The 20,143-nt window shown below is 36.3% G+C and overlaps 1 protein-coding gene across 50 annotated transcripts in view; it reads left to right on the top strand.

Annotated features, from left to right (window-relative positions):
- EIF4G3 (eukaryotic translation initiation factor 4 gamma 3) overlaps positions 1–20,143 on the top strand; it is a 333,841-nt gene that overhangs the window by 170,973 nt on the left and 142,725 nt on the right. For 32 of the 50 annotated variants that reach the window (XM_048221828.2, XM_048221838.2, XM_048221839.2 and 29 more), the window contains 3 exons: positions 601–633; positions 11,377–11,556; positions 12,138–12,252. In XM_048221828.2, coding sequence (XP_048077785.2) covers positions 601–633; positions 11,377–11,556; positions 12,138–12,252 — 328 coding nt within the window. The remainder of the gene's footprint in view (positions 1–600; positions 634–11,376; positions 11,557–12,137; positions 12,253–20,143) is intronic. The other 18 variants (XM_048221826.2, XM_048221843.2, XM_044390440.3 and 15 more) reach the window with 1 other exon arrangement.

Here is a 20,143-nt window from a genome sequence, read left to right as displayed (position 1 = left end):
TATATATTATAAATATGCTTGTATATTTATAGATATATAAATGAACTTTTATTCTTTAAGAAATAAAGGAAGATACTGAAATTTCCATTTCATGTGTAAGATACCCCATTAAACTTAAGTAAATTTTAAATCAGTTCTGTTAACATTATTTCCCGTTGGACATTTTAATTACCTCCTGGCTATTTCTTTTATAAAAGCTTTTCTCATTTCCTCCAGCTATATCAATTGCATAAGCACCCTTGACTTTTTCATGTTTGTCTTAATATAATCACTTAGTATTTCAGACCTTCTTTTGCTTTATTTTAGGGTGGTTTTTTTTTTTTTTTTAAATACTCCTATCACAGAGGTACCCTTACGTGCCTAACAGCTTAGCTGTTTCTCTCCCAGCTGATAAATGGCAAACTATAGCTGGTAGTGGTGTTAACCTGTTGAATCTTAGTACCTGTCTGTCACTGTCCTGCAGCAAAGCTTTGACTGTTTGTGTTTTTTTTCTTGTGGGTTTTTTTCTTTTGGCATATTGTGTGACATTTTGGTTTTTGTTGTGGTGTTTCTGACTCTTTGTGCCTTTCCTTTTGTGTTTGTTTTCCCTCCTTTTCTCAGTTTGCAGCGGGGCCTCGACCTGCCCATCACCAGGTACTGTACCCTTGCCCCTTCACTATCACCCTTAACTAATAGGTGGGGGCTTTAGTAGCTGCTGACCCTTAGAATGCTGCCATTCCAGGGAACCACCCAGCCTGTACTCTTCAAGAGTAGCTGCATCTCCTGTGATTCTGTTCTTTTTGTCCTTCACTAAATTTCACAGCATTTTGTTATTAACAAACCCATTCCCTTCTGTTGATGGCATAATTTAAAAATAATAGAGTATCTTTTTTCCCCAAAAAATAATTGCTCTGAATTTAGGGAACCCTGAAAAATTTTAGATATAGTAAGCCCTCACAGATTTTGTGGATATACGTGTTGTTTAAATTTGACTGGAACAGGCAACATTCTAAGGGTTTTCTGTTAACATTCTGATGTAACTTGTATTGATGTGTATAAAATAGCATTAGTATTTCTAAAATCACTTAATCTCAGTTACTAACTTAGATCTAATATCAAATTAATGGTAATACATATTCACTTGCTGCATAGAATTATTCTCAGGATACATAGAAAATAAATATCTTATTTAATTTTAATATTTATAGCCTGTTGGTTCTTTTTAAATGAAGTGATTGTATAAATTAAAACTGAAAAATGTATATGCTGCCACTTATTTATTTAGCAGGAATATACTAGAGGAGGTGGTTTGGGGGGAAAAAAGCCTTGCAGGGTTTTTCCTTCCAAATAGCTTCTTATAGAATAGTGTCTTGAAACATTTTCTCCGGCTACTGTTCCCTCATATGTAAAATGGGGCTAAATACCCTCTGTATTAGAGATAAGATTCTTTAGGTATCTGACACAAAGTAAGCAACAATAAGTGGTAGCTGTTTTTGATATTATTATGCAATCTAGTATGGTTTGATAAAATGAGAGAAATTTACCCATTGCTTACCTGTGTTTATCATAGTTAGAATTCTTATTACTGAGTAAATGGACATGGTATAATTGCAGGATTTTGTTGTCTACCAGTGATTTAGTATAAGGCTCTATTTCTCAAAATAAAGTCTTTTCAATTTAGATAATGTGAAAACCAAGCAAATTCTGAGGTGCTAAAGACACTTTGCAGGAGAACTCAGATGTGCTTGTATGAAGTGGATGGCAATTCTTTGGATTAGATGAAGAAATAAAATTCGGGTATTTTTTAGTATCAAAAGATAGTGTTGTTAAAGTACTTTGAGAGTTTGCCGTTTGGTGTCAACTAGACCTAGGTTTAACTCTTATTAACTGGGTGGTTTTGGGCAAGTTACTCACTGGTCTCAGCCTCAGTTTTCTCATCTGTAAAGTGGGGACAGTATTAGTACCCATTTTAGGACTGATTATGAAGAGTAAATGAGATAATGGAAGGAAAATGATAAGCAGTGTTTGGCATATACTACAGATCTATGGGGCAAGATTACTAATAGTTAAAAAGAAGATAAGTCCTTAAGTAAAAAGATTGATTATAAATTTTATAAAATATTTAGTCAAGTGTTACAGAGGCAAGGCTTAAATTTTAGTCAGCGATCGAGCCAGAGAGATACTCCTAACAGAGAAACCTGGGAGATCTCTGCTCCAGAAGTAGAGTAGAGAGAAACTATTGATTAAGAAAAACGATTTCTGAGCTCCTCATATAAGGCTAAGTGTTTCTATAATTTCTCTTCCATCACAATGGTCCTCAAATAGTGATGTTGTATTTAAGCCTTTATAAATAGTCTTCTTTGGGAAAATTTGTTTTCTGAACTTTCTTCTGAGCTTAAAGGCTTGTGATACTCTTTGTCTTTCTTTAGTTCCAAAATCCAAGGAAAACTTAAAGGAGTCTTTGTGAGAAAAGGTTGATTTCATTTCTGAAATCATTTTCATGTGTAATGATTTAAGAAAGCATTGGCAGATTGGTCCTTTATTTAGCTATAGGATGATGCTTGTGAAATTATGGCATGTTTCAACCATTAAAAGAATAGAACTCCATATGTGTATATACTTACTATTTATTCATTAGCAAGGAAAATAATTACTTTTTGATACTAGTTCTTGAAGATAGATTCTTGAGGTGCATCATAAATCCAGAGCATTATTACTTTTGGATACAAAAACTTCGGGTGGCTGGCTGCTTTTTACTCTGGCATTCCTCCTTTCTAAATAGCAGTTAAAATTTTTTCATTACACCAGAGATAATTAAATGAGTAAGGAAACATACAACTTTGGTTGAAGCAGCAGCAGGAATTAGTTCCTGTGGAGAACTAGAAGAGGGAAGGCTATGGGGTTGAGGCGGCACCGCAGGGCAGGAGCTGGCTGAAGCAGTGGTGTGGCCTATAGCAAATTGTTAGGAAGAGTTTGCTCTACTATATCCATGGATGTACAGGCCAGTTTGGTTTGTTTCACTTATGGAATAGATATTGGCATTTTGGGTGGGATAACCAGTTATGAAAAGCTTTCCTGTAAGTTGCAGTTCATTTAGCAGCCTTAAGACTCTAAATGCCAGTAGAATTCCCCCAGTGACAATTAAAAAACAAAACAAAAAACACCTTCATGTATTTCCAGATAACCCCCATGGTGGTGATACTATTTCCCATTTGAGAATTACTGGTTGAAGTCTCTATTTAAAGCGATCTTTGCCTCAAATCTAAAGTCAAGTAGAGGGGCTCCTTGTGTGGCTCAGTTGGTTAAGCGTCTGACTCTTGGTTTTGGCTCAGATCGTGATCTCAGGATCACAAGACAGAGCCCCATATTGGGCTCGGTGACGGGCATGGAGCCTGCTTAAGATTCTCCCCCTCTCCCTGTGCTCTCCTCTCCCCCCTTCATAAAGGAAGGAAGGAAGGAAGGGGAGAGAGAGAGAGAGAGAGAGAGAAAGAAAGAAAGAAAGAAAGAAAGAAAGAAAGAAAGAAAGAAAGAACGAGCAAACGAACGTACGTCAGGTAGAGGTTCATACAGAAGGAGGTGCTTATAAGACAAAACAGTACATAGAGATTTACATAATGAGAGCAAACAATAAAAAAAACTTTGAGTGGTATATAGAGAATACATTTTTTAAAGGGGAAAAACATCTATGTCCTAGGTTATTTTTGGTTTGTTGTGAATTGAAGGCACAAGTGGTTTTTTCATCTGTAGTTGTTTTCTTTGGCCAGAAAAAATTAAATCAAGGGTTAGAATTAGCTTTGAATAGTTAGACTTGGTGAACAGATTTCTCATTTCTCCTTTATTGAATTGTTCATTAGTGGCTACCTTTCTGATCACATATCCTTTCACACTATGATCTTATTTTTTTTATACAATAATTTGATGCTGAATGATGTTTCCTATGATTGTTGTTTCTAAAGTCCAACAGTAAATACGTAAGTTTTTGTGAATGCTTAGTAACAATTGGTTCTATAAATATTATGAAGAAAAAAAATATTGTTATTTAGGTAAGCTAATTGGAGGTAATTGCTTGTGAAATGAAACCACGATTGTCCAGTTCAGTAATCTAGAACCTATATATGTATTTTTTCTTCTTCGTAAAATGAAGTTAACTGAATTGAAATGAAACAAATAAGATTCTGGATAGTAATATTTTTAGTTTAATAGGACCAAAAAACTGTTATAGAATGTATTTCTTGGAACTACTTTTATTTAGAGTATCTTTATGTGTGTCCAGCCAGAGCTCTTACTGAGTCCCTCAAGTCAGGGATACCATGCTCCAGTTAAAATTATGTCAACAATGTCTTCTTCCAGTACCATTAGTTTTTGGCTTTTACAGGGCTTCTTCAGATTAATTAGGATGTTCTATTCTTTTTGCATTTTCTAACCTGAAGAGAGCTTTAGATTAGACTAACAGTTTTCTTCAAAGGTAAAAGAAGTACTAAGTAATTTTATATGCAAACACCCGTGGCTTTAGAAATATGTCAACTATTTTTAGTCTGATGTTTGAAAATCCCAAGGTAATTAGAAACTGAAAGAACAGAACGTACACTCATAAGTAAAGCAAGTCACTTGGTATAATGTAGATTCTGGCTTGTTATTGATTTCATGTTTAGTAGTTGAAATTTGTGTAGTTGTGGTTTAAAGTTACTTGTGTTCCTGTCCTTATTTTACTTTTGGGTTTCACAACAGAGATCAAGTGTTGGTTAAATACTATGGCTGAGTAATCTTTGCATTTTGAGAAAGACCAGGGAATTGGTATTTAAAAGTGTTCATAGAACAAAAACATTTTGCAGTGTGTTGATATGTGATTTTAGTTCCCATAATATTCACAAATGTTGACTAGTATGCCATATTCAAAGCAATTGAATTTCGTGTAAACGAATAAAAGCTTGATAAAGCTTAAGAGTATTTTGCATCAAGGAAGTATGTTACCTAGTGGTAAGCAGCATTAAAACTGTGCATGTTTTCCTGTTGTAGTTTTGTTCTTTTTGCTAAAAGATTAAAAGAAAAAACAGCTGGCTTATGTTGATTTTTTTTTTTTCCATCATTACCCTTAAAGGTTTTTGTACTCAAAGTGTGTTGTTATGTTTGAAGTCTTAGTTTCTGGTAGAGAAATATTTGTATTGCTCTAGGCAATTTCTTAGATTTGGAGAGTAAAATAGATGAAGGCTTAGGGCTTGCCTCTGGGGCCAGACTGGCATATCAGTTTAATGGATATTACTTGGAAATAAGATCAAGCATTTATGCAGTCTTATGACCAGTCCTCTTAGATTTTTCAGAGCTTAATGTAAGTCAGGAATAGGCAGTTTTATCTAGTGCTCTATTCAAAGAGTTGTAGGGTTATGGCAGAGATAGTAAAGAAAATACAGGTTGGGAGTTGGCATAACTAGGAATCTTAGCTTTACTACAAACTAACTTTGGGCCTCAGATTTCTTTTCTGAGAAATGCATAAAATATGCTCATAAATGAAAAAATATTGAAGTGTTAGAACAACAGCACCTGTTTCCTAAGGGTGTTGTGAGGATCAGAGTACCTGCCTGTCACAGTCCCTGGCACATAATAGATTCTTGGTAAATGTCAATTTCCTTTAACAGTGACACAGCCTGCCTATCTTTCCCCCCTTTCTCAACCTATACCTATGAGCGAAGTACTCTACAAGGATGCTCATTTCTCAGAGTCTGCATCATGGTCAGACAGAACACCTTCTGACCCTGAACAGAATCCTAGGGTTTTTTCTTCCATCTGACATAATCCTCCATGGCACTACTGTCTAGTAGAACTTTCTGTGATGGTGATGAAAATGTTCTGTGTCTGCGCTGTTCACTATAGTAGCTACTAGCCACATGTGGCTATTGAGCACTTGAAAGTTGCAATGCAACTGAAGAACTGAATTTTTTATTTTAATTTAAGTAATCAAATATGGCAAGTGGCTCTTGTATTGGACAACTCAGCTCTGGGGCTTACATCTTCTAATTCTTAATGAAACATAAATTATGTGATAATGGCCACGTGCAGGGAAAGTATAGAAAGAATTTAGAATGTAATAGCCTTCATTATAAAGTGGTATAAGTCAGCAGAATATCTGGTTGATACTTGAATGATATCCCATTATGGGGACTCTTCACTGCTTGTTCCTTTATAACTTGTGAGAAAATTATAGCACTGTTATTTTTCTCACGAGTGCTTTAGAATTTTTGAAGACATTAACCTAAAAAATTCGCAATTGCAAATCTTACTATTCCTCTGGTAGACTGAACTATATATTGCAGAAAGCTAGGGATTTCAGAAACATATTTTTGATATAGTTTTTATTGCTTTGCAAATTAAGTATTCCGTAGTGGTTTTTTTTCCCACATAGGAAGAACTAATGTGATTGAATATGATTTTTTCTAGTTGCTAAAAATGAATAGGTAGTTTTCAAAGAATGTCGAATTATTATGTACTTTTTTTTAGAGATATACTTGTCTTTTGCTGATTTTAGGAAGAGTGAAGTCATGAGAAGTGATAGAATTACCAGCATATTCAGAAAGCATTTATTACTAATGTTATTGGCCAGGAAATTTTAGGTAATGGTATAATTATCACATCTTTAGAAGGATTTTCCAAGAGGTAGCGTTTTCCTTCTGGCTTCTAGAATGTTACAATGAAAGTCATCTATCATGAATACTCCAAATTCAGCCTCTGTTTTAAATGTTACCTAGCCCTTTGGAAAAGGTGCGCAAATTACCACCTCAGGTGAGGGCTGATTCTTTCCCTGCCATTCTCCTGGCATACTAGTGGACCACTGAAAGATAAAAGACTTAAAACAGATTGAAATCAGGTTTGGAGATGATACTTACGTTGTACACAATTCCTCCCTTCTCTGCCTAGCCTTTTACAGCATTTTCATCAGTGACTTGGATTAATGACATGCCTGTCAAATTTGCTAATGGTTATGTGGTTTTGACATTGTATTACACATTTGGAATCCAGAAATATCTGTACAGTCTGAAATGATGGGTTGAAATTAGCCAGATATATTTTCAAAGGAACAACGTACATGATTCCCTATCTGAACTTCATTACACAACTCTAAGAGTACATGCAAAAGTGAAGAGCATGACTTGTTGCCAAGTTATATATAAAGAAGACTTAAGGGTTTTACAGGATTGTAACTCAGTACCAATCAGTCGTAAAATGTGGTTGACAGAAGAGCTCCTGTTATTCTTCATTATATTAATGGAAATATAGTCAGCCAGAATAAGAGAGAGATGTTGCTCTTTCATTTAGCAACAGATAAATTTATCGAGTGAGGCCAGGTACATTCTGGGCAGACACCACCTGGATATTTGTGTTTGGTTCTCTATTAGTGAGGCTTTGAACTGTGGGACCATATTGAGAGAAAGCTGAAGAGGGAATTCAGTATCTTGGTTGGAGGGACAGGACATGGAGGGTAGTAATTGACTTTGAACAAAAAGTAGACATTGGTGTGAAAGTTGGCAGTGATGGCTGTCTTCACATAACTTAGAGATTTGTCACTTCTTTGGAAGAAGGATTTGTCTTTGGTGTGATTTTAGGAATATTTATTGGACCAGAGGGAAGATGATACAGAGAGAAAAATTTGGAGCCAGTAGAAGGAAAGTCAGAACTCCATTTAATAATGAAATGGAACTATGTCTTCAGTTACTCAAGTGTTGTAACTTGAAGGGCATGTCAAATAAGAGATTTAAACTTTAGGTATATGGTTAGACTAAATGGCTTGTACTACTGTCTTTCCATCCAGCATTCAGGAGAGTTTGATCAGTGGAGAGGAAAAGGGATTCAGAAGCATTGCAAGCAGTTTGGGAAGGCCCATTCACATTCACAGGTTCTTTTTAATAACCTGTGGTTTGCTGCCATGCCCACCCACAGATTTTTAACTTCCTGCACCACTATTAAATCTAACTCTAAATTTACAATTGAATGGTAGGAGAGAGTACAAAAAAGAGAATCCACCTCTTTCCAGCCATTACACCTTTTCTAGTCCTATAGATAGTAGAATCTCCTCTGTGGAGGGAGGAGGGAGAAGAATGAAGAAGGGAAGGAACTTCTTAAGGGGGGAAAATAAGCTCCAGATAGCCTGTCCTTATAAAAATCTTAGTGCAGTGAGTTTGAGTAAAAGGTCTGTTAAATGTTGGACCAAGGATGTAAAAGCATATGAATAGGTGTCTGTTACTATAAGGGAGATAGAGAATTAGAGTCTTGTAGGTAGAAGAAACTTATTTTCCTGAATAATAACCATGAATTTTGTGAAGTAATTGATGGAACATTTTTCTTATCAGGAATGTTACGATTGAGGGATATGCCGCCCATTAATGTAGTTGGATAAAGGTCTCACCACATCCCTTCAGCCTTAGAAAAAATTTCTTTTGACTGTCAACAATTGTTTGAAAATACGAGGGGTGTTCCATTTCATGAGAAGTAGAGTGTGTTAGAGTTATGCACCTAAACCCGACTGTGTTTCAATTACAGGTGGGAGACCTTTAGGACGTTAATCTCCCTGTCCCTCAGTTTCCCCATATATCTAATGGGGGTGTTAATAATATTACCTGCCTTAGAGGTTTGTTGTAAGAATAATTTAATATATATGTAAAATAATTAGAGTAGTACCTGGTAGCTAGTAAGTGCTATATAAATCTTCAGTGTTATTTAATGTGCATAATTGAATACACTTTTCTGCATTGCTTCAAAGCCAAAGTCTTAGTTTATAAAAAATATTACATGTCCACATAACCATAAATTGTGTTTTCCTGGGTTCAGCTGTATGTTAATATTAGCAGTATCATCAGAAACACTTGTTTCTCTTTTAAAACCACTGAAGAAAACAGGCTTCTGAATCCTCCTTGAATAAGCTGTATTCTCAGCTATTGTAAACGGGGTTAAAAACCCCAGCAGAGAAGTTGGAAACTGGTGCCAAGAGAAAGAATCACATACAGTAAACTGTGCCCATATCTGCTTTTCTTGCTCTGCACAAGTTAATAGCACCATGTCTCTTCAGGGAGTAAATATGCTTACAAAATTTGATTATAATATAACCATAGTGGATCATCACCTGTTGTGTTTGATACTCTCCTTGTCTTCGCTGCCCTCTAGAGTTGGTGGAAAAGGATCTTTCTTACAGGAGTAAGATTTCTATCCACTGCATCTAACATGGAGAAATGCTTATTAAGTTGAGCAGATGAATGGCTATCCTCTCTTTAAGGCCTGTACAGTTTTGTGGCTTCTGACATATTAACCAAGTTATAAAAATGTTTATAATTTTTCGTGAAGTGTGTTTACAGCTCACATACGTTGATAAATAATAGATTCTGCCTGCTGTGTAATTAAGAGAAGTGACATGTAGGATGGAAAGTTTACTAGTTCAGTGTTCTTGGTTGCAGCAAACAGAATTCTTGCATCTGTCACCAAAATTGTGTCAGTGGAGATAACCACAAGACTATTGTGTTGGTGTGGCCCAGCCCAGGTTCCTGTTATCAACTTTGCTTCTTGTACTTTCTTTTCATCTCCATCAACTCCTCTCTGTGGCCTTCCCCATCTGGTTCTCCCATCCACTCTACCACTCCATTCTCTGCTGTATTGTCTCTTGCTTTTCTGTGACTTAATCTATTTAGGGCTTTCTTTGTCCTGGGTTATGAAGGGGATGAGCCTTGGACACTGTATCCTAATTCTTCCAATTCAGCACAAGATAAAAAGTTATTTCTTCTACTGTGTGTGGGTAACTTGATGATTAAGAGTAAGACCGGGTAAGACCTGAGTGGGCCCAAAGGTCAAAGCTCATCCTTGCTTTATTTGGACCAATCGCAATCAATATTCATGTCTGGAATTGTGAGACAACTCAAGAGATTTTGGAGCTAGACCACATTTTAAGACTAGTTTTATGTTTCCCCAGTTTAAAGCTTTAAGTGTCTTCTTATATGCCGTGTTAGTTGAGAAGAGTAGGTTTCTGTCCTGAAGGGTCTGATATATTTTGAAAAGTTTATTTCTTAGGATGTTTGCAAACTTTAATGAGTGGCACTTTTATTATTAACTCTTTTCTCCATTAAAGATGGAAAGTGGGTCATAGAGAAGCTAAATAACTAACGCCAAGTCACATAATGGGTGTCTGTAGAGCCAAGAACAGGAATCAGTCCCATCTGTACTTGCAAGAAGACATTTTCTTTCAAGCTATTATAACTTGTGGCTACTATTAGAATATTTTTGCCCCAGATTTATTTATATTCAATTAAGTGTGATTCAGTTCTTCAGTTCCACGTGTCCTTGAATTCTCAGTGGAGAATTGTCATTCTGATTTTCTAATCTTCCTTCTTCTCCTATTGTTACTAAATAGAAAGATATTTTTGTTGAGCTGCATGCTATGTCCTACCCCTTCCTACTGATCTATAAGCTTTTCCATTGGCTTTCTTTCTGTTTCCTGCTGCTTTCTTGCTTCATAATTGAAGGGAGGATTCAGACCCATCCAGGTAACAATTACTGGTTCTGCATGGCCTCTTTACTACTCTGTTCCCTTATTATTATTACAATGAGATTGATTGTTTGCTGATGAATATACATGCATTCACGGTGGGAATTTACTATTGGTATATTGTTTCAAGGCTTTTAAGCCTACAGTTGAGAGCCATAAATAACTACAGGTACTGGCTGCCATTTGATAAATTTATGTTCTGCTCCTTCTAGACCATTCTTAAGCCTGTCTAGATTTTCCATTTTTACTGCAGACTATTCAAGAAAGCAAAATTGGGTTCAGTTTTTAATATGGTGTTGCCACTTTTTAGAAAAGAAAGGCCATTCCCATCATGTGACAAGCAGCATGTGACAACTCTACTGGTAGTTTTGATTTAACTTGACTCTGATAGACTGAGATGAAAATCTTTATGTCTAGAAATATTTTATAAATTACTTGAATGGTGGTTTTTTAGGGGACTGCTTTTAATTTTTAATAAGTTGATTATAAGCCACCTACTCTAAAATGAAAGAATAAGTACTTTTATACAGTAGAACAACTTATAGAGAGCCTTTTGTTACATTTTATCACACATCTAAAAATTAATAATTATGGTATATAAATTTTCATTTAAAATAGCTGAGGCTTCATTTTAAAAGTGAGACTGCCCTACTGTTTTCATATGTGTGACAGCAGTGATCAAAACTTGACTTAACGTGCCTAGTGTAGAATATTTTTAGTGATCCCAGCCACATGCAGTTTAGCCTCTTTTCATGTATATTGTATTTCCAATTCAGCTGGTAACATTTTTATTAGTGGGAAAAAGGAGAAAGCTCAAGATAGTAAAATTTACATATTCCCTTTTGTAAAAAAATAAATATTTTTTCTCCCCTCCTCAGTTTTTTCAGAGGCCTCAGATACAGCCTCCTAGAGCTACCATCCCGAACAGCAGTCCTTCCATTCGTCCTGGTGCACAGACACCCACTGCAGTGTATCAGGCCAATCAGCACATCATGATGGTTAACCATCTGCCCATGCCGTACCCAGTGCCCCAGGGTCCTCAGTACTGTATCCCACAGGTAAAGTATCTCTCAGGTCTGTGTGGTCCAGCAATAGAGTGAGAGTTAACCCAAATTCTCATCAGAGGAAGCAGGGAGGGTGGGTGATGGCATCGGTTTTTAGTGATAGGTGAACTTTTCTGTAAGCTATGTCTGGCCATTTTGTCATTTTCCATAATATTGTAAGGAGATATTTCTGTATCTCTTAAGTTTTTCTAAGATGTTAGAGAAATTATTTTTATTTTCTAGCTTTTGCCCCATCCCTTTCCCATATCCATCTGCTCTAAAACAGACTCAGTAATTAAGCTGTTCCGCGATAACATTCAATTTCATTGAAAGCTACCATCCTGAAATAATTTTACAGTGAGCTGATGTCTGTCTGTGCACTGATTTACTGTATGGTTTTTACCTAATGCACATCTTTCTCTTCATTCTCATTGCATCTTGATGGCAAGCAAGCATTTTTGAAAGTATTTATTAACCAGGAGTTTTCACCTTATTTCAGTAATTCTCTTACACACACGCACACACACACCTTTATTTTTTTTAATACTAAGCCATCTTCATATTATGTATAAATATCTTTAATTTCTCTTTTCTAGTACCGTCATAGTGGCCCTCCTTATGTTGGGCCGCCACAACAGTATCCAGTTCAGCCACCAGGGCCAGGGCCTTTTTATCCTGGACCAGGACCCGGGGACTTCCCCAATGCTTATGGTAAGTATGAAGTATTGAGCAGTTTTTGCTAGTTACGTTTATTTTGTTTTTTCATTCTGCTGATCAGTTTAGGTAGTGAGGTATAATGGTATAAAGAATTTTTAAATAAAATGTTGCAAACAGTTCTGAATCTAAAGCTTTTTAGAGAGTGGTTTACAAGGAAAGAGTATTACAGAAGTATATTTAGTTAACGACACTTTCTGAAAGAGCCGGTAATTCTGTTGCAAAGAACCCGTGTCTCAAGGTTCTGAATCTGCAGCCAACTAACTCATCATTACCTGGATTTTTATTGGATTTTTGCTGATGGAATAAATATACAGTTGACTGTTAAACATCACAGGTTTGAACTGTTTGGGTCCACTTATACACTGATTTTTTTTTCAATAAATACAGATGGTACTGTAAATGTATTTTCTCTTGTGATTTCCTTAATAACGTTTTCTTTTCTCTAGCTTATCTTTTGTAAGAATATATATATGTAGTACATGTAACATACAAAATATCTGTTAATCAGCTGTTTACTTTATTGGTAAGGCTTCCAGTCAGCGGTAGGCTGTTAGATAAGGTTTTGGGGCTTCAAAACTTATACATGGATTTTGGACTGCATGCAGGTAAGCAGAGGGTGCTCCTAACCTGTGTGTTGTTCAAGGGTCAGTTATCTCCCTTCCATGATTTCTTTTTCTCCCAAGCATTTATCACCATTTACCAAAATGTTTGTTAACATTTTCCTGCTAGAATGTACTGTCCACAAAGGCAAAGAATTTTATTGTTTTGTGTAGGTATTGGAGTGGGATGACTGATTCCTTTTCTGCAAAATTGTGGTAAGATCTGTGTCATAGGGAGGTTATAAGGATTAGTGAAATGAAAGTGCCTTGAAAATCACAAATATTTTTAATGTAGAGAAATAAGTGCCATGTTTGTACTTTGTTTGTGAACCAGTACTAACATAGAAAGTGAATTCTAAGGGATAAAATCAGCAAATACTAGAAAAATTAAGCTTTAGGATTCAGTAAGCTTGATCTTTTCTGTTACCAGTAAGGGCATATTAAAAATTTAACTTGTTCTTTTAAGATATAGTAATCTATTATAGATAAACAGGTCCACTAACCAATTCCCTAACATTGGGATTTAGTGTCTCAATTAAAAACCTTTACATCAGAATTAATTGGTATTAGACAGCCCAAGAACATTTCCCTTAGGTTTTGAGGTGAAATAGGCCAAGGAACCAAGTATTACCTGGTTTTACTACTTCTAGAGAAGGGAAAACCTTTCTCTTACCTTGGTTACTATTGCTTGTGAAACTTGCAGTACAAAATGATACACTTCATAATGTCATTAAATATTGCAAGTATGTATATGTGAAACATGGCTTTACTGAAGTATTTTTACTAGGAAATATTTGATATTTTCAAAGCAACACATTTTACATATATATGTTTTAAAGTTAAATAATACATGTGCATCACCCAGCTTTGACATAGAATGTTACCAGTAGTGTTGAAGTGTCCCTTGTGTGCCCCTTGAACTTATTTTGAACTTGGGGTTTTCATACCACCTTAGTGTCTTTGTACTTATTCTATAAATTTAAATACAATTAAAATTTTTTTTCCATTTTAAAAAAGATTTTATTTATTTGTTTATTCATTTTATTTGAGAGAGAGAGTGTGCAGGGGGAGGAGCCAAGGGAGAGGGACAAGCAGATTCCCCGCTGAGGGCAGAGCCCAGCATGGGGCTAGATCCCAGGACACTGAGATCATGACCTGAGCCAAAATCAAGAGTCAGACGTTTAGGGGCGCCTGGGTGGCACAGCGGTTAAGCGTCTGCCTTCGGCTCAGGGCGTGATCCCGGCGATCTGGGATCGAGCCCCACATCAGGCTCTTCTGCTATGAGCCTGCTTCTTCCTCTCCCACTCCCCCTGCTTGTGTTCCCTCTCTCGATGCCTGTCTCTATCTCTGTCAAATAAATAAATAAAATCTTTAAAAAAAAAAAAAGAAAAGTCAGACGTTTAACTGACTGAGCCACCCAGGAGCCCCCAATTAAAATTATTTTGAAGTGTAAAACTGGTGGTTGATATTATCAAAAATTTATTGAATAGAAAAACTGTACGGTGAGACTGGCTGTCAGAGTAATAAACATGCTAAAATCCACAGAATTTTCTCTTTCAATTCCATGTTGTAATGGGAATGCAATTGTATCTTCTAATTCACAAAATCATTTTGAAACGTGTCTCACTGAATTCTAGTCTGTTTATTTATGCATTGTATAAATGACTTTTTGATGCAAAATGTTGTCATTAAAATTCTATTATAAATCTGTGCCAGTCCTCTTTATTGCTCTTAATACTACTGCAGTATATATAGAAACAATATAGATGAGTTTACTGGTAGGGAAATATTTTGCTGATTTGTATACACAGTATTATAACATATTTGGCTTTATTTATTTCTATTACATACAAACTGTATTTGTTTATTTTCACAAAAAGCAGGATTTTGAGGGGCCATTGTATCTCAGATATTGTTGATGTCTGTTCCCTTTGTTAGATATTCTTTCTCCCCCAGGAAATTCTTACGCAAATCCAAAATCCATCAAGTAAGCAGTTTGTCATCTAGATTAAAACAGTTTACCTAGTTTCATTAAGATGAGTAAAACAATCTTAAAATAATTTCTCATTATGAAAGTAATCAAGTTAGTGAGAAAAATACAAATAATATAGAATGTATAAATTTGAAGTAGCCAGTTTTTTCCCCTTTCTCTACTCCCTAAAGAAATGATTTAACAGATTAATTCATACTTTCTCTTTTATATTTAAATAATTTTTAATACAAATGGCCACATACTATTTATAATGTTCTAAAACTTTGTTATTTTTTCCCCCATCCCACAATATATTCATGGATATCTTTCCATTTCATTACCTATAGAATTTCAAGCTCTTCCATTTTAGGGATGAATCATAATGTATAATCCAGTCCTCTACTAATAGGCTTAGGTTATTTTCATTATTTGGGCAGATATTTTAGTTTTAAGGCTTATCACTGGTTAATATGCTTTTATCAGACTTTAAAGTTCTGATCCAATAGTTCCCACAAATTATAGGTCCTTCAGGTGTACCACCTTGGGGCAGCTTTCTGGCTTTATGGTCTAGAAGACCATAAACATCCCTGTTACTATTTTCTCTTTTTGGAATCTCCTCTTCTCTTACCCTTCCACTCCCAATTCTTCATTTCCCTCTAATCCTCATGTCACCCCTTACTCTCCCTCTTCTTCTTCCTAATCTTGGGTTCGGGTTAAAAGCAAGTATAAGGAGTGGAATCCTAGTTCTCTGTTCTGAAGCACAGCAGTCCTGTCTTCTAGGGCAGAGGGCCTTCCTCTCCATGAACTGGTAGGGAACGAATCCTAGTCTTGTTCCTTCCTGCCCTACTGGTGGAGTTGGTGAGTTGGACAGTCTGTTTGGTGAAGTCTTAGTTCTTTGTCCTTAGCTTACAATTCACTCTAGGGTACTAATATTTTACTCCTCTTTTCAGTTTAAATCTTGAACAGTGATTCTCAAAGAATATTTTTTCCCTACTGAAGTTCAATAACAAAGATCATAAAACTCTATTTATAGAGTATAATTCTTGGAGTGTTTCTAAGTGTTGAAGAAAAATAACTAATGAGTAGTCTTTTATCAATGTCACTTTTCAGCTTTTCTCTCATTAGTGTTTCTTAAATATTTTGATGCCTGTTATATCAGAAAAATACCTCATGAAGACTGAAATTATTTCCAGGCAAACGCTAGGGGTGATGGCCCAAGGTGTAAAAATTTGGGTTTGGGAGCAAAGAGGTGTGGTTAGCAGTGATAGCAATACTGAGAAAGAAAAAGAAAACATTGAGAATTTACATTGTTAAAAGGTCCCATTCTGGGGCACCTGGGTGGCACAGCGGTTAAGCGTCTGCCTCCGGCTCAGGGCGTGATCCTGGCGTTACAGGATCGAGCCCCACATCAGGCTCCTCTGCTGGGAGCCTGCTTCTTCCTCTCCCACTCCCCCTGCTTGTGTTCCCTCTCTCGCTGGCTGTCTCTATCTCTGTCAAATAAATAAATAAAATCTTAAAAAAAAAAAAAAAAGGTCCCATTCTGGGATGCCTGAATGGCTCAGTCAGTTAAGCATCTGCCTTTGGCTCAGGTCATGATCCCAGGGTCCTGGGATTGGGTCCCTGATCGGGCTCCTTGCTCAGTGGGGAGCCTGCTTCTCCCTCTGCCTGCCACCCCCCTGCTTGTGCTCTCCCTCTCTCTCTTTCTCTCTCTCTCTGAGAAATAAATAAAATATTTTTTAAAATAAAAATAAAAGGTCCCATTCTTCTTTGCTTCAAACCAGTATACTCTCCCTTTATCTCACTCTACCATGTGATTTCTTCCTCCCCCTTTCATTTTCTTTTCCATTCTTTTCCTGAGCTCTGTGGGACTTGGGCACCTTATTCAGCTCCTAAGAGCTGAGGGATCCATTCATTGTTTCCCATGTTGTGTGGAAATGGGAAACTTTCTGACATCTGAAGTTGAATTTGGTGGTGTTTTCATGGAGTGTTAATACTGTGATTGTTGGGGCACAGTTGGTTAAGCAACCAACTCTTTGTTTCGGCTCAAATGATGATCTTGGGGTCCTAGGATCAAGCCCTGCGTTGGGCTCTGTGCTTAGCTTAGAGTCTGCTTGAGATTCTCTCTCCCTAACCCTCTGCCCCTCCTGCTCGTGCTCTGTCTCTCTCTCTAAAATAAATAAATAAATCTTAAAAAAAAAAAAGTACTGTGTTGATGGATGTGGTTGTATACTGACGTTATTATTATGGGATATTATGGGATAAACTGATTTTTATGTGCTGACCTGCATACTTAATCACTATCTTTATATTTGTTTCTATGGGAAAATTCAGTTTTGATAGGTTTTTGGCAGACCTGCAATGTATAAGACGGTGTGTTAGGTATTTTGTAGGATGTAGGTGTTGAGATATTTTCCTTGCCTTTCAGGATCTTACAGTGCATTTGTTAGATATTTGTGTTTGGGGTTTTACGATTGAGAACAAATCTAAATGTTGACTAGACCACTGGTTCCCAGATTTTTCAATATCCTGGTCAAATAAATTTTTTAAAAAGTAAAGTAAAATAAAGGAAGAAATATACAGAACTACTACCTTTTTAATTTTGCCACAAAGGCATTCAAAGAAAACTGTTATTTAATGTCAGTAGCATTTCATATAGGAAGGCTGTTTGAACCACAAAGGAACAAGACTGAAATAATTTCAAAACAGTAACAGTCCTTTCCAAAATGTCAAATTAGCAAGCCTATAGTTGTGGCTCTGTATGTGTTAGTATAGTAATGTGGTTATTATTGTATAAATTTTGCCATATATCATTGACACATTTTGTGTAAACTGGGGATTGGAGAACCACTGATTGAGAACAGGGATCAGGGGAAGAAAAGGGTGAGCCCTTTTTCTAGGTTTTGCAGACCATATGGTCTCTGTTGCAACTATTCACCTCTGCCATTTTAGTGAAAAAGCAGCCATAGGTAACAGATAATATACTGTATATAGGTGTATTTCAATAAAACTTTATTTATAAAATTGTACTGAATTTTAGCCTATTGTCTTTAGTTGACATACCCCCTAATCTAGATAAACCTGCTACATTCCATGCATAAGAGGTCGGGGACATTAAGTAACATACCTAATTAGTAAATGGTATGTGAAAGTTATTCACATTTTTAATAGAATAAAATAAGTGTTTTTAAATGTCTCTGACTATATAAGAAGTTGAATTAGTATTTTATAAAAGATAACCATTATTTGATAGGGTGGAGGGCCCACTCTGCTGGGGTCCTCAGTTGACTTGATATTTTACTAATTGTGTTTAACCCCATTATCAAGATACCCTATGCGGCCAGTTTTATTCAGCTGGTATTTATAGCATGTGTATTATATGCCAGTTTCTACCCCAGTCATGTTGACTCAAAAAATGTTTTATTAGAACAATCTAATTTTTTTCTTAAAGGGATGATTCACCTTTTGGGTCTTATGTCACTTAGTTTAAAAAATACGGCAAGGTGAGCAGACTGTATTGCCTGTCTAGCAGCATTTGAAACCAATTTTAGGAGATTGTTTTCTGAGTTTTAGAGCTAGTGACCTTATAGGGTAGCATAGAATCGCTTATTTAAGCTTGACTTTGACAATAGTGTATGCACTACCAGAGGCACGGCTAATAAGGTGTTTTCTCTTTTTACATTGAAATCATTGAAATCCTAGCCATGCCCCCTGTTTAGATCTTCTCCAAATTTGGCTAAGACCTGCAGAATTCTGGTACCTGCAAATGTGGTACTGCTTCCAAGAAATTACCGCTTAAAGACTGTTATGACGGTGGGAATGGTTTGAAGCTGACGATGACAGTGATAATAGAACCAACATTATTTGACTGTTTACTAAAATATCAAGGATTTTACCTGTATTAACTATCTATACCTTCATGTTTTTCCTTCTTGTTATCTTTGACTCAACCATCACTGCTTCTATCAAAAGCCAGACTTCTACTTGTGCACGGGATCCCATCATGTACACATTTAAGGCTATTACTCCAGTTGTTCTATTCTCTCTTTCTGGCATTATCATTTTCTCTCTCTCTCTGCTGAGTTAGTCCCTTCGGCATACAGGTATATACTGTTTCATTCCCATCTTAAGACAAACAAAAACCCCAGCCACTTTTCTGCTTCTCTTTATAGCAGAATTTTAAGAAAAGGAGTTATCTATGCTCAGCTGTCTTCATTTCCATCTCATTCACTGTTGAGCCCAGGATACACTTTCCCGCCACGCCCCCCAGTATAACTTTTGTCAGGGGCACCTATGCATTCTACTTTACTTCAACCACAGCTTTGATTTTCTTTTTCATCTCCTTTGCTAGGTTTTCTTCATACCTGTAATTTCTGAACAACATAGAGTGCCCCAAAATTTCGTCCTTGGGTTCATTCTCTATTTGTACTAATTTCCTCAGTTACCCAAGTCTCATGGTTTAAGTGTTGTCCATACTCTACTAATTCCAAAATGGATACCTATTCTCTGACTCCAGACTTGTGTCTCTTCCTGCCTGCTTGCTGCTATCTGTCTAGTAAGAATCTCAAACTTTACATGTCCAAAATTGAATTCTTGATTTTTAGGCCCTAAACTCTTACTCTTCCTCTAGTTTTCCTCATCTCAGTAAATAAATAGCACAGTAAATAGCATTTTCATTCTTCCACTTGCTGCAACAAAAAACCTTGAGTTTTCCTGGATACTCCTTTCTCTCATAGTCACATCCACTCTGTCAGCAAATCTGTAGGTTCTACTTAATGTATCTAGTATCTGACCCTTCCTGATCACCTCTTCTCTTAGTACTCTGGCTTAATAGTAATTATAATAATAGTCAAAGTTTCTAAAGTTAAGAAAGTATTCATTAAGAATACAAGGGGTGGATGGAAGAAGGTAATTTCAGGTAGAAGGACAACATAGTCAAAGGTTTGAACAACGTCAAAGAGATTAATGTACTCAAGGGATAGTAGTAGGTATAAGTTGTTGCTAGAGCAAAGTTATAGTGCTAGAGAATGGTACATAAGATAGTTAAAACCCTGGAATCTGGACTCAGTATCAGACTTTATTTTCCAGCTGCTTGTTCTCAGCCTTTTTTCTGCTTGATAGTATGATATTTGCTAAGCCTTAAGGGTGGTTCCCTATGACAGTGGTTCTCTGTAAGTAGGGAGAATAATCAGACCACTCCCACTCTACAAGATGATCATACATATTCTCCTGACTCTGACCAAACCCCCACACAAAACATATTCACATCACAGGGAATGGGCAGTCCCCCGGAACAGATTTTTTAAAAGCAGTGCTA

The sequence above is a fragment of the Ursus arctos genome, unplaced genomic scaffold (genome assembly GCF_023065955.2).
Source record: "Ursus arctos isolate Adak ecotype North America unplaced genomic scaffold, UrsArc2.0 scaffold_32, whole genome shotgun sequence".
NCBI lineage: Eukaryota > Metazoa > Chordata > Mammalia > Carnivora > Ursidae > Ursus > Ursus arctos.
Note: the sequence above shows the minus strand (reverse complement) of the source record. Positions and strands in the feature narration are given on the sequence as shown.